At 53.8% G+C, this 23,134-nt stretch overlaps 9 protein-coding genes across 9 annotated transcripts; 4 read left to right on the plus strand and 5 right to left on the minus strand.

The window, feature by feature from the left end:
• Nucleotides 1-871: 871 nt before the first annotated feature.
• CCMA1212_004551 (AP-1 complex subunit beta) lies at nt 872-3,229 on the minus strand (the record flags this gene model as incomplete). The annotated part of the gene is made up of 4 exons (XM_073701849.1): nt 872-2,348; nt 2,406-2,770; nt 2,830-2,905; nt 2,979-3,229. 4 exons carry the CDS (start codon nt 3,227-3,229, stop codon nt 872-874), a joined length of 2,169 nt encoding a protein of 722 aa, XP_073559713.1.
• A 99-nt stretch (nt 3,230-3,328) lies between these two features.
• On the minus strand, nt 3,329-3,628 carry CCMA1212_004552 (uncharacterized protein; the record flags this gene model as incomplete). Its single annotated transcript, XM_073701850.1, has 1 exon — nt 3,329-3,628. One exon carries the CDS (start codon nt 3,626-3,628, stop codon nt 3,329-3,331), a length of 300 nt encoding a protein of 99 aa, XP_073559710.1.
• Nucleotides 3,629-4,791: 1,163 nt separating this feature from the next.
• On the plus strand, nt 4,792-5,491 carry CCMA1212_004553 (uncharacterized protein; the record flags this gene model as incomplete). The annotated part of the gene is made up of 3 exons (XM_073701851.1): nt 4,792-4,920; nt 4,989-5,344; nt 5,419-5,491. 3 exons carry the CDS (start codon nt 4,792-4,794, stop codon nt 5,489-5,491), a joined length of 558 nt encoding a protein of 185 aa, XP_073559711.1.
• A 235-nt stretch (nt 5,492-5,726) lies between these two features.
• CCMA1212_004554 (Quinidine resistance protein 1) lies at nt 5,727-7,397 on the minus strand (the record flags this gene model as incomplete). The annotated part of the gene is made up of 1 exon (XM_073701852.1): nt 5,727-7,397. One exon carries the CDS (start codon nt 7,395-7,397, stop codon nt 5,727-5,729), a length of 1,671 nt encoding a protein of 556 aa, XP_073559708.1.
• A 1,554-nt stretch (nt 7,398-8,951) lies between these two features.
• Nucleotides 8,952-10,151, plus strand: CCMA1212_004555 (Syntaxin UFE1; the record flags this gene model as incomplete). Its single annotated transcript, XM_073701853.1, has 3 exons — nt 8,952-9,098; nt 9,161-9,834; nt 9,911-10,151. 3 exons carry the CDS (start codon nt 8,952-8,954, stop codon nt 10,149-10,151), a joined length of 1,062 nt encoding a protein of 353 aa, XP_073559709.1.
• Nucleotides 10,152-11,355: 1,204 nt separating this feature from the next.
• CCMA1212_004556 (uncharacterized protein) lies at nt 11,356-11,559 on the plus strand (the record flags this gene model as incomplete). The annotated part of the gene is made up of 1 exon (XM_073701854.1): nt 11,356-11,559. A coding segment is annotated over one exon (204 nt), but the record flags the coding sequence as incomplete, so codon positions are not given.
• Nucleotides 11,560-11,978: 419 nt separating this feature from the next.
• On the plus strand, nt 11,979-13,859 carry CCMA1212_004557 (Aspartate aminotransferase; the record flags this gene model as incomplete). Its single annotated transcript, XM_073701855.1, has 3 exons — nt 11,979-12,257; nt 12,527-12,586; nt 12,789-13,859. The coding sequence occupies 3 exons, from the start codon at nt 11,979-11,981 to the stop codon at nt 13,857-13,859; spliced, it is 1,410 nt and encodes a 469-aa protein (XP_073559707.1).
• A 3,265-nt stretch (nt 13,860-17,124) lies between these two features.
• Nucleotides 17,125-18,801, minus strand: CCMA1212_004558 (uncharacterized protein; the record flags this gene model as incomplete). The annotated part of the gene is made up of 1 exon (XM_073701856.1): nt 17,125-18,801. One exon carries the CDS (start codon nt 18,799-18,801, stop codon nt 17,125-17,127), a length of 1,677 nt encoding a protein of 558 aa, XP_073559714.1.
• A 1,828-nt stretch (nt 18,802-20,629) lies between these two features.
• CCMA1212_004559 (uncharacterized protein) lies at nt 20,630-22,603 on the minus strand (the record flags this gene model as incomplete). The annotated part of the gene is made up of 1 exon (XM_073701857.1): nt 20,630-22,603. The coding sequence occupies one exon, from the start codon at nt 22,601-22,603 to the stop codon at nt 20,630-20,632; it is 1,974 nt and encodes a 657-aa protein (XP_073559705.1).
• Between the last annotated feature and the right edge of the window lie 531 nt (nt 22,604-23,134).

The following is a 23,134-nucleotide window of genomic DNA, read 5'->3' on the forward strand; positions in this document are numbered from 1 at the left end:
CGCGAGCAAAGCACGGCAACGAAAAGAGACGCTAGCCGTACTGTGACACTTCGAGGTGCAAAACTGGTGTCGAGAGCCAGCTCCCACAAAGGCCGCCTATCCTCCTCCTGAGACTGAGCGCAGGCACTAAGGAGATTACCCGAGGTTGCATGAAGTCAAGCAGTCGGATGGTGGATCGAAGATGCCACGGTGATTACCTTACCAGATTCAAAATACACGTATGGGATATTCCTCGTTCCAGCTACTACTATGTATCGGTACGCCTAAAGGTATGATCTAATGACATTGGCACCACTTCGATATTGAATTAATATCACGATCCCGAGGATGCCTGCAAAATGCTACGACAACCTCCACCTCGCAGCCCATCGTCCCGCAAATGAACCCAGGCAAAATCACGCCAATCTCCCAAAGACCCTCTCGCTTCTCCACAACATGCAGAATGCCGTGCTACGAGTTCTCGGCTCCACAAGGCGTTTGTTGCCCGTGTTTTGCGGAAACGCAAGCAATGCGACGATAATGGAAGGTCTCTTTTTCGAGGAAGTGTGACGAGACCTCATTTGCTGAACTACAAGTTTCGAAAACACCAAGTCACAAAAGCAGTCGATCTGTCACGATGAATCATGCATGATATTGGGTCTTCGTCCTGCTATAAGATATGTGAGGATCTTCATCCAACTATAAGGTATGTATGGGTATACTTCAAATTATTCAGTTGATAAGTCGACATTCTAATCAGATCGTACAGGCTTCCTCCAGCAAGGCAAGGTATATAAACTCGTTGCAATAAGTAACAGATATCGGTTCATCCCATGATTCGACATCTCTTCGTCCCAAGGCGTCACCAAAGGCTTTCTTTGCCGTGTCCTGTTTACAAGACCAACAAATCGCCGTTGCTTCCCTCGCCATGCGCCGGCTGCAGCACTGCTTGTGGCGCCAGGGCGTTCACCACATAGCCAGTGGCATTGCCCCCTCCTCCACCGTATCCATCGTCTCCGCCGTCTATTCTCATGGCGGCCATCTGCTGCGTCCCAATGCTGGAGAAGTAGGCGTCTGCGTCGTTGACTGCCTGTGCTAGGTTTCCCCCATTAGCAGCTGGTGCGGCGGCCGCATTGCGCGTCCGAAGATCGATGTTAGTAGGCTGGGCGCCGTTGCCAAACATGCTCAAGCTCTTCTGGTTGTCAAGGTCGTTGGAGGCGTATTGCTTCTGCAACGCCGGGGAAGGAATCAACTTTCGCGGCCTGGCGGATCGGAACACGGACTGCACGGGCTTCAGATACACCGTCGCCAGGGTGCCGACGTTGAGGCACATTTCCTCCAGCGTCGACGATTCCAGGCGCTCCGACTCGGCTGTGATTGGAGGCTTCTCTCCCATGACGATGCTCTTTGCTGCGTTCATGTCGGTCGACAGCAGTCGCCAATACATGTAGGCACGGTCACGCAGATCGGGGTTGTCTGTTTCTTCGGTGGCCCACTTGAGGACCTTTGGTACCAGCTCCTGGCCCTTGGTCGGCCGCTGGATGAAAAGCTTGACGGTTGCGGTGAGGAGCGCCAGCTGCACTTCAACGGGTTCCTCCTGGAACGAGTACAAAAAGTCCTCCAGCAGCGCGTCGCTGTTCTCTATGCGGTCTGCATATTGGCCAATGACCCAGACCATGGCAGCCTTGGCCTCTGGCTCATCAAGCGAATCCAGATGCTCACACAAGGTGCCGATGATGGACTCGTACTGGTTCGGATACTTGCGGAAAATGTTTCGGATCACCACGGTAGCTTCCTGCACGATGTACGTGACCTTGGTGGCAACCAGCTCCAGCAGCAGATCAATGCATCGTCGGGCCGCGGGCTCAATCTTGATGGCAAGCTTGCCGATGGCTCGGACAGCCTTTCGCACGAAGTGGACGTCGATCTCTGTGGCGTACTCCCTCAGCTCGGTGAGGACCTCGTCAATGTTCTTCTCGTTGGCGAGCATGAAGATGAGCTCCAGCTTGGTCACCTTGACGTAGATCGGGTCGTTGTATTTGCAGAAAAAGACTCGGATATCGTTCCGCAGCACCTCGGGCCGTCTTTGCAGGATCAGGAGCGCGTTTCTGAGTGCGAGATACTGCACCTCGGGGCCCTTGGCCAACAGCGTCACCAGGGGCGGAGAGAGCTTCTTGCAGAGTGCCGAAATCTGCTTTTGGTCTGCAATGTAGTTCATCAAGTACAGAATCACTCGGATGCAGGTTAGGACAACTGATGAGTTGGAGTGGGAGAGCCGGGGGGCTATTCGCTCGGCTAGCAGTGACGCTTCTCCTGATTCTTGGGGGACGTAGGACATGAGCGCCTCGAGGATATACGTCTGACCCCATCTTGTCTGGTGGTTAACAAAGCCCGTTGAGAGAAAAGCATGTATCACGTCAACTTACTCGGAACAGTCGGCTAGAATCGCCACCATCTTGGAGGCGTTGGTGTAGTCGATGGTCAGCTTGATGGCGTCGCTCCTCTCCCAGATGTCCATCAGTCCAGCCAGCGCGCTGGCAACGACCGTGGGGTTGTCGTCCCTGAGTAGGGAGTTGAGCCGATCGATCAGGTCCGACTGCTCAACCATGTGCCTGTCGTGGTCGTAGAGCTTTGCGACGCAGAACGCGGCCGTCTTTCGTACGTAGGGGTCGGAATCTCTCAACATGTGCTTGACAAGGGGGACTGTGGCTGCCACGAACTCGCGCACATGGATGTATGACATGGTTCGAAGAGCGAGCGCTCGCACGAGGGGGTTTGAGTCTTCCATGTCCTGGCACAATCGTTTAGCTTTACTGACTTTGGCGCTTTCAATCGTCGGTATTGACTCACATGTTCCAGAATGGGAATCGCATTGACCGCAATCTCTGGTCGAACTCGCGCATAGTTGACCAAGTACAAAAAGCACCTGTCAACAACATCACCGATGAGTACTGGCTCGTGTACAGCAAGGGGCACAGGCATGGAAAAGGACGGCCTACATCTTCTTAATCTCCAAACTCGAGATGTGCATGCACTGGATGATGTCAGGGAACAGCGCGACCATATCGTTGTTGCTCATCGTCATGTTGGCCACGATGCGCTTGAGCGCAATCTTCTTGGTCGCGTAGTTCTTGTCCTTCTTGCCGCCGCTGTTGAGCTCGAGGCGCAGCTCCGCGACTTTGCCCTGCGATGATCTTAGCTTATCGAGCGAAAGAGCCGGCATGTAGATGAAGCCGAGTGGGAGAGCCATTGTCGCAACAGTAGAGCGCGATCGTGTTTAGTGAGGGAATGTCATTGTCGGGATGGGTAGATGTTAAGGATGTTGGCGCAACGGCACAACGCAGCGCAGTTATCGCAGTCTCGCAAAAAACGCGACCAAAGCAATGTCGTCCTCGTCGTCGCCGTAGAGTGCGACTCTGACGATTCCCAATACAGGCGACGGAACAGCCAAGGTTCGCTCAGCGCTGCGCGCAGGTGGGAAAGAGATATGGCAGGGAGAGTAAGGCGACAGAAACAGGAGACCCGCGTATATCAAATCGAATGGAGGAGAAGCCACATCAAAGGGGGGGAAAGGCGAAAGACAGTAGCAGAAAAGATGGCTTACCCGAGCGAACAGCTTGGAGTCCCCTCCACCTCCGTTGTTAGACATGGTGACGGCAGGCTATTAACCAACACGTCCTCCTCCCCCGCAGAACTTCGATGCGCCGCAGAACCTGGGCGTGGTTTCCGGCCTGGTGCTGGTTTTTCTTGGCTGAAGTGGTGGTCTGGCCTGGCCTGATCGGGTGTGAATAGTTGCTCCGTACCGGATTAGTCGAAACGTCGTCACGCGGCCGCTGTCACCCCTTGATAGCGACACTCTCCGGCTGCTCCCAGCTATGGCAACCCAAGCAGCAGCACTCTTAGCCTATGGATTCCAGGCAATAGAAGAAGAAGAAGGCCTTGTCGATTAACAATGGCGCCTAAATTCGTGAAACCCGGTGGGTAGGTGACAGCTGCAACACCTTCGCAACGTTGACACCACCGACGACGACGGCCGAAATGCCACTTGTGTTTATCTATCGCGCGAGCCCCGTTTCGTGGTATCGGCTATTGTTGAGAACAAATTGTACTCCGTTCCGTTGACGTGTTTTCTTGTGTTGTATCGAGGCGAAAGGGCTGTGACCAATCGGTATCGACACGCGCGCCTGTTTCGTTTCGCTGCCCGCTTCGGTTTGGCGGTTTCCCAGAAAGCTCGTTTCCTCGACGTCGCGGTTTCGCAACCAAGAATTATGTAATCCCTGGAGTTCGAGAACACACCCCTGAGAAGGAGGCTCGGGTTTCGATTCGGCGGGAAGATTTAGAGAACAAAGTCAGTAAATAGAAGAAAAAAGGAATCCCGCTTCCAAAGGTTCGCGAAAACCCGTCGGGAGGTAATAAGGGTCAAAAAAGGAGTGGAAAGCGCGCCGGCAGGGTCGGTATAATGCAAGGCCCAAAAGGACCGGTGCAGTTCCCCCCCATCTGATTCGCCTTCGTCGGCCGGGGCTATCGATAAGGTCGGCCTTGTGCTGCAAGCTGCTGGAGCTCAAGAGGTCCAGTAATTTTGGGGGTGCTGGGCGGCGACCCACCGGCTGACTCTCGGGACAAGGACAGCAGTGACGAAGAGGGAATCGGCAAGCTCTCGTCAAAGCTACTAAATCCCACCTTTTTGCATCATCCATTGCGGGCGAACAAACAGACGACGAACCGCCAGCAACGACGAACAGACCGACAACGGGCTAGGAGTCAATCCTCCCCTTACTACTCGAACTGGAATTGAGTTCATCTCCCAGCAACATGGCTGAAACTCCCGTCGTTGCCGCGCCGTACTGGGCCGCCCAGCTCGACTTCCCCCCCATCGCAAAGTCCAAAGTCCCCGGCATCATCGACCCCCCAGGCTTCTCCAGCGTCCCCAGCGGGCCCAAGGTAGCGCGCTTCACCACCTCCTTCTCAATAATCGCTCCAACGACAAAGGGCTAACACTCCCCGCCCAGAAAGGCAAAGACGTCAAGGCCCCCCAGCCCCGAAAACCCCCCTCCCCCGAGGAGCGCGACACCCTCAAGCTCAAGAAAGCATGGGAGGTCGCCCTCGCCCCCGTAAAGGGCCTCCCCATGACCGCCATCATGATGTACATGTCCGGCAGCTCCCTCCAGATCTTCAGCATCATGATGGTCTTCATGGCCTTCAAGAACCCCATCGTCGGCCTCATGGCCACCAACCAGGCCTTTGAGCGCTTCCAGACCGACAGCAACGCCGGCCAGATCCTGCAGACCAAGCTTGTCTACGTCGCCATGCAGTTCTTGGCGCTGGCGGTGGGCGTTTGGAAGATCAACTCTATGGGCTTGTTGCCGTATGTTTTCCCGCCCCTTTTAAGCTACCGTGGAATCTACTTTTCTGATGTGTCGGTTTACTAACATGCTACAGGACAACACGATCCGACTGGCTGATGTGGGAACCACTGAGAGAGCCTGTAGAGCACGCAATCCTAGCTCTGTAGAGCAGAAAAGAGAAGATCCTCGAAATTAATAGTATAGTGATAACGACTTTTATGAGACACCATGCACGCTGCCAACGGCTCAACCGTCCATTTACCAACGCCGCCGTCATGTGATTCCGATGCCAGACGCAACGCTATGCCTTAAGCAGGTGTATATTTGATAAAATGGAAAATCATGAAAGAAATCAAAAGGAGAAGTTCAGAAAACAAAGCTTCGTATCGTCAAGTCATCGCCTCATTCCCTTTCTGTCGTTCCCGGCTCTGCTCGCTCGCTATCAGTGCTGTTCTTCCTCTTGAGTTTCTCCGCCCTCCAACGAGGACCTCTCTTCTCGATAAATCTCAGCCAAGGCAGGCAGGCCACCATGAGCAATGCCAGAAACGTAAAGCACCACCCTCGGCCCATGGCGTCAATCATGTGATCCACAACGGCAGTGGCCGCGGCTCCGAACAAGCAGCGGACCAGATTGTTGGCCGCCGCTGCCGTAGCGGGCGACCCGGGATACAAATCAACAATGAGTGTGTTGAGAATGCTGAAGGTGCTTGGAACGAGCATGCCAATTGCGAAGACAAGAACAAGCGGCGCGGCCACGCTCGTCTCCGCCTGCAAAGCCCAGCCATAGCCGGTGACAGCGGCAGCGCCTGCAAGCAAGGAAGGGTAGATGGGCTGGATGCGCGCCGACTCGATGGGGAAATCGCCAATCTCGTTTCGTCGCCCATGGCTCGCATCGACGCCCAGCTTCTTTGCAATGCGGCGGTAGTTCCAGTCCACCACGTATCCCTGGAGCACAACGGTCAAGCAGCATCCAAGGCCGTACGGCAAGAAGCATAGTCCGACCTCCAGTTCATTATAGTGGTATATCTCCGTGAAGAGCGGTGACAGGGTGGCCGCCACCAGAATGAAGTTGCAGTAGATGATGGCTGCGATAAGCAGGATCTGGCTCATTTGCTTGTCAAAGGTAATGACGAGGGTGCCCAATGGATTCGGAAACCGCAGCTTTCTCTTGGGTCCATGCTGCGGTTTCTCGCCCCTTTTCCTCCTCTTGAAAAACTCAATCACGGTGACGTTCCAGGACTGAGGCGGTATTGATCCGTTTCCGACAACGTTTCGACACATTTCGGGAACGGTGACGACCCATGGAACAAGCCATACCGCGACAAAGATGGCACAGAACCAGAAGATGGACGGCCATTGGAGATATTGAGTCAACAGGCCCCCTATCACCGGACCAATCGTCGGCCCAATGTTGATTCCAACACTGACCAAGCCCATGTACTTCCCCCTCTTGGCGGTCGGCGTGATGTCTGCAACGACGGCGTACGATAGAGCGAGCGTGCCGCTGCTGCCCGCTGACTGGAGACAGCGCAACACCAGGAGCGCCGCGTAGTTTCGTTGCAAGGCGAGGCCAATGTTGGCACAGATGTAAATGATAAAGGCCACGATAAAAGCGGGTCGACGGCCGGCCATGTCACCAAAGTCACCGAAGATGGTCGGTGATATGCCCTGGAAGATCATGTAGGAGGTCAGGGTCAGGTTGAGGAGCGAGATCGAGACGTTGAGCTCCTCAGCCAAGGCGTCCAATGCCGGGAAGTAGATGTGGGCAGTCATTGGGGAGACCACGCTCGCGATGGTCGCCATGATGGTGATCCATATCTTCATGCGCCGGGAGAAGATGCTGTAGGGCTCGTTGATGGCGTGTCTGTTGCCCAGCTCAAGATTCTCGACAATCGCCTCGCCCTGGTCGTAGCTCGCTGGCAGCTCTGCGGTGTCCTGATCGGCGAGCTTGGCTTCCGGATTCCGATGAAGATAATGCTCCCCGGTGGTCTCGATGTCCGGCTCGATCTCTACCGGTAGAGGGCTCTCGCATGTCTCTTTGTCGACCCGCTGTATTGCTCCATCTTGCTTCATGGCGACGCAGTCGGCAATGGCCGCGTCTTCAACAAGAAGGGCGGGGCGGCAGCACAAGACGATGAAGGATCAGAAAGCAGGAAGAGGAAGAGGAGAAAGGGATGAGATGCCCTCAGCTTCAGATCGGTTAGGGTAGCAGCGGAGACCACCTGTGTGTGGACGATCGAAGCTCGGTTTCCCCACAGATTCGGTCGATGCCCGTTATCAGCCCCTCGAAAAGCTGGTTTCTTCCTCCTCCAGCTTCGTCCGGTCCAGGGTCACAGGGGGTCAGAGGTCTTGACTCGATTCGGGCAAAATGATCCGTCAGATGCCTTGCATTGCAGATACGATGAATGCAAGCAGAGTCTCAGTCTTTATCCGGGGAACCATGGCTCGGGTGCCGAGAGATGAAGCCGGCGTTCCAGGTCGCTGTCTGCTAACCCAAAGACAAGTCCATTCCTTGATGATGATGACAGTCGTCGCCTACAGGTAGTCATGCAAAACCCGGGAATAACTCGCCAGGGGAAGAGGGAGGATAAGGTCATAGGAAGCAAAAAGGAACAAAGACGCTGCCATAATTAGCATCACTCAGCACGCGCCCTTTCCTCCTCGGTCGACGTCCGAGCTATCAAAAAAGGGAAGAAAACACCATAAGATCTCTGTTTGCATCCACGAATCAAACCGGCCTGTAGCCGTTAGCTCCCGCCCACACACAACTTTCCATGTTGCTTTGGCATTAGCGTCAATATTCTCCGGTGGCGTATCGTGACTTTCCGCATCTATCCATGCAGTCATTGCCAATAGTCTGCATGGTTGAGTGTCGAATAGCAATGTGACTTGGCCTTTCATGTTGGTTAACTCGTTCAATTGCTTCGTGTCCAGCGTGCGAAGTAATAGTAGCAGTACTACTCTGTGGCGGTTGCCGTGAACAAGAACGGAGCATTGCCCAATGATGCCTCCGGACTTGTACAAAGTAAAGTCGGTTCTCTGCAGGCTCGTTGGCTGGACATGCTTATGCCGGCTCCATGCTTCGACATTCGAAAGGGAAACGGTAACCGTGCCGGGCCGTCGAGGGAGGCTTGTGTTGTATCATCATCTTGGCTAGGATCGGTATAACGTCTGCAGTCCGCATGGCAAACTTGCAGTATTTTCCACCAGTCCGTGATGGAGGGTCTAGACAAACGTTCGTAGACGGATCAACCAGGCCAAACGTCAACTTCCCCAGCTGGTGGGCCATTCGCTCAGCACTTGGCAAACGAGATAGTCCACTCCCTGAGTCGTAAAGAGGCAAATCAACGTTGAAAAACGGCGGGAATAGGCCGGGCCACAGCCGGTTGTGGACCGTTGGTTGTGTGCAGCAACAGCAAATCGATGAACGGATGAATCAGAAAGCTGAGGTTGTGCGTTTGCGGGTTGGATGCGCTGATGACTAAGCCAATCGCAACTCTGCCAGCAATGATGCTACACCATACGTAGCTCCATCAACTTGGTGATGTCGATGACGTGCATGCGACAACTTTGGCGACAAGGCCTTGCTCAGGCGCGATTGACTGTTGCCGGATAACTATTGGCGAAATGGACGGCTCAAGCTTCGCGATACCGGCGGATGTGAACATTACGGAGCAGTTCAACGAGCTGCTGCGGCAACACCACGCGCCGCCGGTCGTCAAGAAGGTGTCTCTGGAAGACATTGATAGCTTTCTGAAGGAGGCATACCGAATTGTCAGTCATTCCACACTGCATATACAGCTTGAACAGGTCTAGAAACTGACTGCTTCTTCCAGAACTCGCACATCACCAGCCTCCACCAGCAGCTCCAAGATGTACGACAAGCCTATCTCTCAACGGCGCAACCCCGCCGAGCACAGGTCCGGCTCGCCCAGAACCAGCCACGAGTCCTCTCCGACCGAGAACGAGAAGAAATCGACGCCAATGCGAAGCAGATGATTCGAGAGCTCAACGCGAGCATACGATCGCTGGACGAAGCCGAACAGCTCCGCCGGGAGACCGAGTCGGCCATTATCCGCAAAAAGTACACAAAGGGGCTGGGCGCCCTCGGCTCGTGGGCATCCGGCGGCCTTGCCAGCAGTAAATCTCCGGAACATGCCGCAGCCGAAGCGCAAGCCCTGCAGCTGGGAGGCTATCGGGACGGCGTGCTGTGGTTTCTGCGGCAGCGGCTGGAGCTGTGTTGTCGCACGCAACAAGACATGATGGAGACGAGGCTGCGTAGAGAGCTGGAGAAGAGTCGTAGCATGTTGCCGATGGGAGATTTAGCAGAGTTTGTCCCGACTGCCTACAAACCGCATCGGCAGACGACGTTGGGAGACACCTTTGCTGCTGGAACCGAAGAATCACCTGCTCCAATTACAGAGGGCTTGACGGATGAGCAGGTTCAGATGTTTGAGGAGGGCAACCAAAGCATGATGGAGCACTACGAAAGCACGTTGGACAAAGTGCGGTAGGTCTAGACCGCTTGAATTCTGCTCATACACTCTGGCGCCGTTGAGAATGAAGACTGACAGGACACGTCACAGGACCGCGGAAAAGTCGCTGTTGGAGATTTCGGAGCTCCAGACGCTTCTGGTCAACAACCTCACAGCACAGTCCGAAAACATTGAATTGCTTGTGGCCGATTCGGCATCCATGGCGGATAACGTGGGCGGAGGAAACAAACAGCTCAAAAAGGCCACCCAGCGGCCGAGCACGGCACGGTATACCTTTTTTGCGGCCAGCGGGCTGTGTGCATTCTTGATACTGTGGGATCTGATCATCTGAAGAAGAGCTGGAAAGACATTGTTTTGCGATAGTATAGCTTCTGATAGAACCCAATGGCGGCATCAACAGACATGCCCTGGGTCAATTGCATTTGTAAACCGGAGATTCTAGTCTGGAGCCGTTCAATGACCCATGGGGCCGGGACAACTAGGGGAAAAGACGGCGGCATGTGAAAACGAGGCCGGGCTCCAGAACGAGCCGCCATTATGCGGGGAATCATTGGACTTTTTCTGTCCACGAGGCTTGAGGGGGGGGTTTCCAAGCTCGGTACCTGACTCTTCAACGGAGAGCTAATGTCAAATAGGGCATCTGCAGACTATGAGGATGGGCAATTATGTGTCATTTGACGAAAAGGAGAGGCTCTGGGGTTCCGTGGCTTGTGGTCAGTGTGTCCAATCGGGTGGAGTTGGGTCGCTTGAAATCCGGGGTTCGAAAATGTATCGGCTGGGTTTACGTATTATCACCTTACTCGGGTCTCGCTTTGAGTATCGGCTGGTTTCTCCTAAATTTTTAGTAGTTGTGATAATCGTTCTTCTCGTATGGAAAAAGATAAAAATTGGGCATGAAGTTACGAGGAGCTTGGGGAGTGCAATATTGCGAGGTCTCGTGATGCAGTCTTTGGGTCATCAGCTTGTCTCTAAATGAAGGAACAGGGTCCTTTTACTGCTCTTGTATTCAATACCCATGGATTGCGACTTGCTAAGCTAATCCGGCAAGTTAAACGTTGCCCATCTATTTGTACCGTCTACACTCCTGAAAGTACAGAGACCGGCTCACACAGCCCGTGCAAGCCGAAGGCCTCGGTCAACCCACTCAGAAGCCGTGGAGTTGCACATGGCATGACGACAGATAAAAAGCGGCTCGACTGCCCGAGATGCATGAGTCCAACGCCCCGATGCATCTTATCGTGTTCCTTCAAGATTGCTGCTGCTTGGAGTAAATTGCTCTTATTCCATTCAAAGTACCTTTTCACGGACCTGATACGGGGTTCTTTGTCGTCGCACTCGTCCGATCCTTTTGGCCGTCTTCGTAACGCATCTCGCTTGGCCGTCTTGAGGCCTGGTCTCACGTCAAGGTATGACTCTGCATAATGGCCATATGATCGCTTCCCATCGCCCGGTCCGTTTCACCGGTTTCAATATCTCGAAGCGGTAACAGAAGGAAGTAGGATTGGAACAGACTTGCTGACTGCATCGCTGCCCAAGGGTCTCTGCCAAATCTCCTGAATATCGGCTCTGCAAATCGTCGAGTTTCAACTGGCTATCACAAGCCAGGCAGCACCAAGCGAACAACGCACCCCTTTCAGCCCTCCGGCGATAACAAAGCTCAGCTTCCCGTCCCGACCGTCTCCAGCCCTGTACCTCCTCCGTGCAGCAGGCACAAGATTGATCCCGTGGCCACCCCCTGATATCGTCAGCTTGAGGCGTTGCTCCGTCTTGGGCTTGTCCGGGGAGTCGGAACGTACGTACCCAAGCTTCGAGGTCTGGTGACGTGCAGGCACCAGCAGGATTAGCGGGCACCACAGGAGACTACTCCAGCGCCTCTCCACCGTCTCCAGGGCGCTCCTCCAGCGGCAACTCAGCCCCAGCCCAGCCCGCTCCGGTTCCAGGTTCCAGTTCCAGTCCCCTCAGGGTTCTACCAGGTTCCCGCAGTGGCTGCCCTGGACGTTAGCACTTTAGCCGTCTCCAACCCCACCATCAGCCCACTGCAAGCGCGCGTATTGTGTCGAGTCACTCTCGCTCGTGCCTGGGACGTTTGATTCCCGTCTGCTGGTCGTTCCATCCGGATTTACATATTAGACGATATCCCACCAAAGAACCGCCACCAATGGCTCCTCCAGCATCATCATCGTCGTCATCGCCCTCTCAACCCTCTTCTCGAATAACCTCTCAACCTAAATCCCACCCTCAACCTCGAGCCAAATCCTCATCGTCTGCCTCGTCTCCTCCTCTCGCCCGCCTTCACAACATTGCGAGCCACGTCTCTCCCGCAATGGCTTCCACCACCAACTTCCCGCCAGAAACGGTGCCCCAGGCGCCTGAGGATCCCCTCTTTGGCCTCGCGCGCGCCTACAAGGCTGACACCAGCCCGATCAAGGTCGACCTGGTAAGTTGCAAGCTCCTGTTGCTATTTGCTGCTGCTTCTTCTTCTTCTCGTCTCTTGTGTTCCTTCTCCATTTCATGTCGTTTGCTTTCCCCTCATTCTCCTCATCACCCCCCTTCGTTGCCCCGCGGCCGTCACTCGGCTCGACTCTTGTGTCGCAATCGCGGCTGCGACGTCGGAGGCAACAAAAGCCCACAAATCTACCAAAGCTTGACTAATAGATGCCGCTTCGAATCAACGGACTGACTGACCGATCCTTTCGCTTACTCCAGGGAATTGGCGCCTACCGAGACAACAATGCAAAGCCCTGGGTTCTGCCCGTGGTAAAAAAGGTACGGTGTCTTCTTCTTGCTCCCGTCCCATCCACAGAGCTAGACGCTGTGATGCGATCCATGCATGCATGCTAGCTCCTCTTGCCTGTGATGCTAGTAATAAGCTCAATCGGCGCAACAGTCATTGGCCCGCTTGCGGCTCTTCATCTACCTCGCACATCGTGGCATTGATTCGCTGACCCACTGCTTGCTGCAACCACAGGCTGATGACATTCTCCGAAACAACCCCGAGTTGAACCACGAATATGCCCCGATCGCCGGTCTCGAGAGCTTCACCAGCAAGGCCGCGGAGCTCATGCTCGGCGCCGATTCGCCTGCCCTGGTGGACCGCCGCGCGACGTCTGTGCAGACCATCTCGGGCACCGGCGCCGTTCACCTAGGCGCCCTGTTCCTCGCCAAGTTCTACAAGGGCAACCGCACCGTCTATGTGTCAAATCCCACATGGGCGAACCACCACCAGATCTTCAACAACGTCGGCATCACCGTCGCCCAGTATCCCTACTTCAACAAGGAGACCCGCGGACTAGACTTTGAGGGCATGACGGCGGCAATTTCAGCGGCCCCCGAACGCTCCATTATCCTACTCCACCCCTGCGCGCACAACCCAACCGGCGTCGACCCAACACCTGATCAGTGGAAGCAGTTGGCCGGCATTATCCGCGAGAAGAAGCACTTTCCCTTCTTCGACTGCGCCTACCAGGGCTTTGCCTCTGGCGACCTTGCACGAGATGCCAGCGCTGTGCGCTACTTTGTCGAGCAGGGCTTCGAGCTCGTAGTTGCCCAGAGCTTCGCCAAGAACTTTGGCCTTTACGGAGAGCGAGCTGGCTGCTTCCACTTCGTGGGCGCTCCCGCCGCCGACGCCGCCGAAACCGTCACCCGGATCGCCTCTCAGCTCGCCATCCTGCAGCGATCAGAAATCTCCAACCCTCCCCTGTACGGCGCAAGGATAGCCAGCACCGTGCTCAACGACCCCCAGCTCTTTTCCGAGTGGGAGGAGAACCTCAAGACCATGTCGGGCCGCATCATTGATATGCGCAAAGCCCTCCGGTCCAAGCTTGAGGAGCTCGAGACGCCAGGCACCTGGAACCACATCACAGACCAGATTGGCATGTTCAGCTTTACCGGTCTGACAGAAGCCCAGGTCATGAAGCTCCGCGAGGAGTATCACATCTACATGACCAAGAATGGGCGAATCAGCATGGCTGGCCTGAATACCCACAACATTGACCATGTGGCTCAGGCTATTCGGAAAGTGGTTGGCGAGACGCAGTAATTGTATGACATGGTATAATAGATGGGTTCCCAGACGTGTGGCTTCATGATGATTGCCGCAAGCCAGGGAGCAGGTTTGTTTTTATAAGGGTGCTTTTTATTTCATTTGTTCTGTCACCATGAGAGCGGCTATAGATGCAGCTAGAAAATGGCATAGGAGGCCTTTGAAGGTCTTGAGTCCGTTGTTTCTCAACGAACAACAACACACACTTGTATGTCTTCCTTGGATGACTCGATGACTCGTGATGCTTGTGATGGAGAACGAAGACCCGCTTCCCCGGATTCCTGCAGATGCGATTTCGATCGGAACTGGGTTCCGGCGCATGGCCTGTGGGACACTTCAATGGGGCATTGTGCTTGATGTAGTGTGATAGAACACTGCCCAGGATTGCCTTGGATTAATCAATGAATGGTGGTTTTCTCGCAAGTTTGTCGATAGAAACGAGTCAAGGCACGGTCAGCGACCTAAAGCCTTGGGGCTCGTCCCTTGCAATTTGGGCCCAGACAGTGATGGTAGCGAGGACAGAAAGCTACCAAACAACTCCATTCCAGCGGGATCAAGGTTCGCAGCCTCTATGCCTGTGAAGCTCAATACACAGCTCGGATGAGAGACTTGATGCGACGACCCACTAACCACTAGATGGGAAGTTTACAATCGTGAAGCCCGGGTTATCAAAGACGGTCAATGAATAATGAATACCAGCCTCATTGTAAAACGGGGCTCTATACAAACATCCACCGTGTTGTTGACCACCTCCCTATAGGAGATTCAAGCTCCTTTCAATGCTACAGAGCGGGGAATTTAGAGTTTTGATGGGCTTGTATGCAGAGGATATTGGAGTTGGGTGAGGAAGAAGAAGAAGCGCTCAAGGGTAAGCTCAACGTGCTCGCTGTCAGTTTTGCCAATACCTCAACCACAAGACATGATAGTTGAAGTAGTTTTCATGCCCATTTCACACTGATGTATTACTGTGGTATTAGTAGAGATTTATCTCCGCATCGTTACAGCTTTCACATATCCTTGCCCCATGTCCATCATACAACTCAAGCCTACCGGCCCCATCAAGAACCCAACCAGCTCAACATCACAAGTTTTAACTTCCCATGTCTCATCACACATTCGATCCGCAACGTAATACATCCAAAGCAATTCATACCAGCAACATCAAACAATGCTACCCCTCTCAAAGCCGGCATACTAATCCCTTTCTTTCGCACTCCCGCCCTCCCCACATCCGAGAACCAGGCTTTCCGCCATGTCTCCAAAAAATCAAAGACAATCACGGCAACAGCTGCAATCTCCACACACTCCAGCTAGTATTTCGCTCCCGCTTGTGTTGGCCTTGTCTCACTTGGTTTGTGGGCATATACATGTATACAACGTTCTCAATCTCCGCGCGCAATAATAAGAAGCATGCATCAAATCCTGCACCAGAAAACCGGGGAAGTATTGGCTCTATCCGGCCAAACGCCGATTCGAACACAAGATTTACCGCTCAGAGGTGGCGAAGATGGTCCACTGTTTGTTGTCCCAAAGCTATACAATGCTCTTTTTTCAGGTGATTGATGACTTGAAGTGTAGCCCATATCTGAGTCAACCATTGTAGTCGGGTTAAATCCCGATAAGAAGGGCAACATATTGATATGCAACACTTAAAAGAAAAGCGAAATAAAACAACCTGTAAAATAGGCAACAGGTACCTACCTGGTAGATACAGGACCCGTTCGTGACCTCCCCTACTCCGTGATTGAAACATGGATCCATTCAGACACAGATGCAACGCCCCCTGTGCGGCTGATTCAAGCCTTTCAACCAGGCTGGACGCCACGCACTTGTCTGTGCTCGTACTCGTACACGTACTATATCCTCCACCCTCCCCTGGTCAAGCCATCAAAATCTCAGGCGTCTCAGCCTGGTTTCTTCCAAACTTGCATCTACTACGCACAGGCATATGAGAAACGCCACGCAATATCCAGCCCCAAGACAAACATGTCTCCCCATCGAAGCGATGTACGAAATACCTCGTTCACGCTCACTCCCTCATGCAAGCCTCGTCTCATTCGTAAAAAAAAGAGGAGGCCAANAAAGAAAAAAAAGAAAAAAGGCACATAACCCCGTGACAGCACATTAGTTAGTGCTCACCTGCCTGAGAATATCCCCTTGTCAACCCAATTTGTCTTGTTGAAAAGCTACATGTACCCCAAGCAGACGATAGGACATGTCATTTCAAAAATGCGGGCTGAGACCTTACAGGCAATAGTATCATGCAATGTACGAGAGGAAACTCCGCCACTAGCCGTGGGCAGAAAAAGAAACTTCGATCGTCACGCATAGTTGGGGGCGATGGGAAGTGACGAGAGTATCGGCACGCCCAGGATACGGGAGGGCGTATGTGTAACCGGCAGTTGGGATAATTGACCATCCCCGTCAATTGGTGTCGGAAGGATTAGGTCTGATAAGCTCTTGCATGGGCAGAGACTGAAGCTATCTAGATTGTTTGGACAGAAAGGTCAGGAACCGTAGAGACGATTGATGTCTGTATGGGTTGTGCTTCGTTAAGGAAGTTGGCGTAAGACACCACACATAGGTGCATCAGGACTTGATATAGGATGAGGTACCCTAAGAAGATCATGAAATGCATCTTTCTCTGGACCCTTGGACATGGGCGACATGCGTGTAGGCATTGAGGATTCGTAAAGAATCATGTTCAACAGGTGAGGCGGTTAAGTCTACGCATCATCACGATACCTTCCGGAGAGAACTGTGATCGTACTAGATAGTACTACTTTGGTAATAACTACAAGTACCACTGGATGAATGTACGGGCAGACGACAGCTGTGCTGGTAGCTACTTTGCAATTTTCAACGTTGGAGAAAGGAAATGCGTTGCGAGCTGCTTGCCATGTTATAAAAAGGCAGTGTTACACAATGCAATCCAAGTAAAGATCGCAGCCGTTTAACGAGCAGCAGCTAAGCTGACCTGAGAGGATTATAATACCACAGCTCTAAAGCAAGACTGGTAATGGAAACTATGAGATGGTACCAGCCTACAGGTAGGTAATCACAACAGATGAAAGTAAATGAAAAGCCCTTGAAGGCAAAGATAGCCATGAAATCTGAAGAGAAGGAACATAGCTAGAATGTGCCTGGTGGAGCGTTCACACCAGCAAAAGATGGTCGTATAAGGATCAATGATTTCGGAAAAAGCTGATTTCTCGAACGCTCAAAGCAAGTGCCGTCTCGGCGGACCACGAGCTCGCAAAGCTCAGCTTTGAAATTCATCAATACTGTCCACAAAGCGCGGCCATTCGACGGGGAGCTTTTCAATGGCGGAACAAATCCAGGCGAAATGCGCCGGCATCCAGGTGTCGTAGAGGTTCCTGGTAAAGCGATACGCAGCCCATTTGTCGCACTCCGGATCGGAAAAGTCAAATGAGTGAATCTTTGTCCGATGGAAGTTTGTAATGTTCCCGTAAATCACCGGGTAATGCGCCGATATTTCGACCCGACGATGATTGTGGGCGATGGACCAGCCCAAGATCTGGCGGTGCACCTCGCCCTCACGGCTGACGCCGCGGAAGAGCTCAACGACGCCGCGCATGCCGATTGTCATGCTGTGTGCGTTCTGACGCTCGCCCAGAGCGATGGGCCCAATTTCCAACGAGAAACAGGGAAAGAACATGTCAGCAGTGACCTTCATAGGCGATGTCTTCGCCGCATAGAGGTCGTTGAAGAAGTCTATAGCTTTGCCGAAATGCTCCTCTGAGAACGCCTCGGCCGAAAACCCAATGGCATAGCTGGGTTGCGGCTGAATGCGGACGACAGGTTGAGAGTTTGACCAGACCTCGTCTGTGGATTCGCACAGGAACCCCAGATGCGGATGGTCAGTGGCAAGAAGCTCAACTGACGGCGCAATCAGAGGCGTGATGTCGCGGAATAGTGTTGTCTCGTTTTTGAACCTGACCCTCTCGCAAGTCTCTCCAATGACGTCGTCGTCAAACAAGGACTTCTTGGGAAGCGGCCGCTCTCTTTCAAGCAGTTCCTTGTAGAGTGCTGTGGCCTCTGGGCGAAGGCCGTCTGAATCCTCGCTCATATACGTTCCACATCGATGGAATTCATACTGCCACGAGGGATCTCGAAAAGGGACACTCTTGTGCTCCTTGGGCAACATGGACCTGTGTAGTGCATAGCAATCGCTATCAGGCCCAGAGTTGGGGGATACAAAATGCCCCCGTCGGCCCCCGCTGAGCAAGGCTTGCCAGTCGGCAAAGGTTTGAAAATGTGACTCAGGAACACCATTCTCCTTGTTTTCTACCTCCAAAACTGCGGCTCCATGGCTAGCAGAGCGAGGAGGAATCTGGGGAGTGCTCGGATTGCCTTTGCTTGCGTCTAGGGTGCTCGTCTCCGTGGGAACAGAATCCAAGATGCTCGCGCCGTCATCGCCGTCACGGCTGGCTTCAATGGTGCTCATTTCTTCCTCTTCTGCAGCTGCAGCAACGTCTCGAGCGCTCTGGGTATTCAGAGTTCTTATTTGAAGTTTCGTGTAACGCTGCATGGTCTCAGCAGCCGCCCCCCTCTCTTGTTTGCTTGCGAATCCAGCCGCCTCATGGACCTGTTCGGCAATCGTGGCAGCAGCCTCGTTGACGAAGATGATGCGAGTGGCAATTCTATTCTTCCTCGTACTGACAGTCGCGTTGCCAGTCGTATCAGTAATCGCCTCGGCGTCATCACGAGAAGCTGAAGTCTGCCGTCTCTTTGCACCGTGATTCTCGTTCGGGCTATCGCAAACGGCGCTTGGACTCTCACGAGATCGCTTCCTGCTACGCTCGGGCCCAGCACCAGACTCTGCCAGGGTCGGTGGCAGCGGCTGTGGGGGATGGCCTTGACCAACCAGATGCTGCTCCTGTTGCTGCTCCTGCTTTTGAGGCGGGGTGTCTTCCATTGTTGCGATGATGGCGGTGGTATACAACGGAGATGTTGCTCAAATATTGATGTTCTGAGGAATTGAATCGGCGTCCTCGGACGAGACAAGAGACACAAGAATGATGATTGAAGAACAGAAGGTCAATGATGGCAGAAGTTGGTTTATAAAGACCGATCTGATGTAATCTGTGTCCAAGACCAAACAAATTGAAGGGAGAAAAAGTCTCAGATATTGCTCACGGAAGCACAGGAGCCTTGCCTGTCGTGCCTCCGAGATACAGATCATCTGTCGTGTTTCTCTTGCTCTTGTCTTTCTCCCCAAGTGTCTCTCCTTCTCGAGGCTCGCTTCCTCGGTGATTGTACCCAAGGTATGCCAGTGCGCAATCAGGCTCCGGTACGTGCCGCCATGGTGCCTTCCCCGTCTCGCTGCCAAGTCATGGTGTCACCTTACCTCAGATAGCCAAGCTGTACGAATTACTTTACCTCAAGGCTCTGCAACACCTCACCACTGTGTTAGCCAGCCTCGAAATACCAAGTACCTGGTATCAGGTAGCAGAGACAGAACATCAAGTTGCCGGGCAGGAGCGACAGCAGTCCGGCAATGATTGGTTCATGGTGGGGCCGGAATCTGGGGGCCTTTGCCGCGCCGGGGGGATCCACTCCGTCCGCCCTTTCCCTCCGTTCTGAGTGTCAGGTACTGTATGTAGGCCAGGCCGCACCAGCACGCGCATGTTTTGCTCCTGAAAAGTCGCTAGTATTAGATCAAAAGGCGACGAGATCTGATGCTTCTGTTTCGCTTTTGCTATCCCTTGCTCAAGGTAGCGGCGGCAAGTGCGGGCTTTAACTTATGAGCCAGAAGGGGGGGGGGGGGGGGGGGGGTTNGCGTGTTATTGCGGCAAGTCCTTCTCAAGAGGCAACACCCATGGTCCACCCTGCCTCTCCCTTACCTTGCCTTGCCTTCAACCCCCCAAAAAAGACTCAAAGCTCTTGCCTCTTTCACACCGATCACACGGGCAGGCACGAGGCGCGGCGCGACCTGCATTAGCTCGCCCCATCGTAAAGTTCTCGCAGCGCCAAAGCGGAGTACTTGTACCGGTACCTCTTCAGGTCGCGGAGGCGTCCTGTCCCGGTTCGGGTTTCCCCAATTCACACGCGGCACGCCCAAGGCAAATCGCGGATATTGGCCGTAGATGTAAGTTGATTCACTTTATCAAAGACAAGAGCGCCAATGTCATCAAGCCTTACCCCGCTGTGTCTCGCATGAGCCAATCTGATCGTCTTCCGGTGACTTACATGGACAGCACTGGAAAAGGCCCACGCCCGTCGATTCGATGAGACTCGATGGCGTCCACGAATCTGCTTCTTTTTGGGCGTGTCATGGCATGCCATGCCATTACGCACATGTACTCCGTAGTCTTTGTTGTCCCTTTTCTCACTCCAGTACGGATACCTTCGTGGTAGTAATGCCTCCAGCCACGGATGGCGTACGTTGACTCCGGTCTTTTCTCTTTTCTCGACTTGCCCTGTTAGACGGGGCGGCTTGTGCAGTTCAATCAAGGTGATCTACTAGCATTTCACTTTATGCAAGGCTGGCACGTCTTTCATAACCAATGCATTGAACATGTCTATCAGAGCAATGAATGAACTATCCGGGAGTAATTCCCAGCAACTACGCAAAAGGGAAGGATACCAGCTTCCCGCCGATTCTATTCTAGTGAGACCCATGTCATGTACCGGGCTGGCCTACTTCATAATCTGTGTACCTAGCCGATGGTTTCTGTAACCGTTGCGCCCTGACCAAAAAAACATAAGGGCAATAACAGAGACCCTTTCGTGGGAGCGTCTGCTTAAGCTGCCTCACCAACTTCAGGCATTTGCTCAATATCTCCTTCTGAAGCGGGACAAGTCAAGTTAGCTTTGACCAAGAGATACTGTAGAGCACTGAAGTGGGAAATCCACTTACCAGAGTTCACGACCCATTCCTTGATCCGATCCATCGACAGTTCCGACAACCGCACCGGCCCCTTAGGCTTCTGCTTCTTTTCCGAACCCATGGCAAGGTGTGCTTCCATCTCGACCCACGGATGAGAGTAAATGTGCTTGCCAGAAGGATCCATCTCTGTTGCAGCCCATCGGAACATGTCGCCAACGGCTCTCTTGGATGCCCTGTAATCCACCTCGTGGTCGGGCTCCCCGACGCCGCCTCGCGGCGTGTAAACGCGCGAATCAGCCTCAAACTGCTTCCATGAAGTTGTCAAGACACGAGGCTCATGAGTGAGCTCAAGACGGCTACGCGTCGTCCAAGTGAATCCTGAGTAAACCCATTCGTGCCTCTGGCACTGGAGATGGCCTCGTACCATGAGCTCGACTTCCTCGGCGTCAACAGCGCCAAAGGGGCGGAAGGGAGTGCTTGGCAGATTGCGGAAGTGAATGCCGCCCTTCCAAGCGTTCCAGTACTCATGGCGAAGCCGCCACAAGTCTGCTCGCGAGATCTTGTTTCCCTGCACATACGGGCCAGATCCAGGGAGATCCATGAAGGACTGAGGGGAATCGGTCCAAACAGCAACTTCCGGCGTAAATTTTGTCGGCACGTGGGTATACAGTTTTTCCAGGAAGGGGACAATGGCCGAGACGGTGTCTGTGGTACCACAGGCAAGCAAGCCATACCACAGGGGGGCAACGCTGGGTCTTCGCTGAGCAAGCACGTGGCCGAGCGTCTCCAGATCTTCACCCTCAATCAGAGGCTGGATCTCTTGGATGATAGGGGTGCACCAAGAGCTGGCTAGGTTGCAGTCAATCGCAGGCTCCCAAAAGACAGACCAGAGAGCGGAGCCAATGAAGGTAGGGTTGGAGCTGAGAACCATGTAGTAGGACAGGAGGCGGAACTCTTTGTCAATGAGCGAAGAGGGTGGAGGAGCATCCTCCAGCTTGACAAGATGTGGCTTTGGGAGCTGGATCGTCGACATCATCCTGTCATGAAGGGGAATGGTCAGTGCCATTGCGAGTGCCAGTCTTGCCTGGCCCTCCAGGTAGTACATGGCGGCAAATCGAGCAAGGTAGGCAACTGCCTGCCTGCTGGAGGGGGGCTTGATATCAGGCGACAACGGCTCGGTACGTGGGTTCTTCATGGAAAACTTGACGTTGCCCGTGTACTTGACAGCCCACACCGGCTGCTTGGCGCGGGAAGCCTTCCACCCTTGACCCGGAGAAAGGAGGGCTGACCACCAGCGATATTCTTCATCGCTGGCGTCGCCGAGGTCGACGGTGAACTCGCTGTCTGCGGACGACGCAGCACCAGAAGGAACAGTTGCCCCCTTCTTGTAGACGAAGGGAGTCCTCTGCTCTTCAAGCAAGAAGACACTCAGGATATAAGACCAAGCGAGGAACATGATAGCAAGCCCATTGGACTCGCAGTCCGAGAAGCCAAAGCTGCTGCGGTCTGACACCTCGCACTCTGTGAGATCATGCTTCATGAGGTCCCATCGTCGTTTCATGCCAAGGCGCACGGGGTGAAGCACGTTGCCAGGACCAGCTGGCTTCGGGGTCTCCGCGAGATGCCATTTGGCATATCCCGCGAGCTCCGAGGTTCCCTCCATGTCGTCGGGCATTTTGGGGCCATGCTTCGCCAGGCTGATCAGATCAAGCGTATCACGGCTGAGCGACATGGAGCGAGCAGTCTCGACGAGCCCCTGCCAATGAACTCTACTGAAGCCAAAGGCAGAGGCGCTCTCGTCTGCCGTGGGGACCACCTTGTCGAGGTGGGTGTTGGCCGAATCGATGCTGGTGATGGGGATCAGCGGGACGCTGCCAGACGAAGACATTTTGGCAGCAGGTAATTTCCGGTAGCTCTTGGAGATTCTTGGAGCTGAAGACGTAGGTCGCGAAGCAGGACTAGGTCGTGGTGTAAGTGACACGAAAAAGTACCTAGTGTATCGTGAAGTGTGCGATGTCGTAGAGACTCAGTAGACTTGAGAAGCTGGGAGTTTGACTGGATATCAAGAGCCCGAATCCCAGGTCCTTAAGTACCTGAGCTCACGTATCGGTTCATGAGGTTATCCCATTCTGCCGCCGTACCAAGTACATGGATCAAGTACTCCGTACGCATGTGCCGGCGGCTGTCCTGTCCATGCATTTAATTAATGTACGCCACGAGTCCCATTGTCACAGGCCGATTGACGTGGCACAAATCACATGGCCGCTGCCTTGGCAATCCAGCTGAAACCATCAGCCTGCAGAGAGTGGTCTAGGTCATGTCCTCGACTTCCGGGCTGTGAACCCGTCTCTTTCTGGAGCTCGCTTCTGCAGCCCTGGGTGAGACGCTTCCCCGCTGTTGATACTGTGCCTATCTTTGG

Source organism: Trichoderma ghanense, assembly GCF_004382785.1.
Source record: "Trichoderma ghanense strain CCMA-1212 chromosome Unknown scaffold_4, whole genome shotgun sequence".
NCBI classification, from domain to species: domain Eukaryota; kingdom Fungi; phylum Ascomycota; class Sordariomycetes; order Hypocreales; family Hypocreaceae; genus Trichoderma; species Trichoderma ghanense.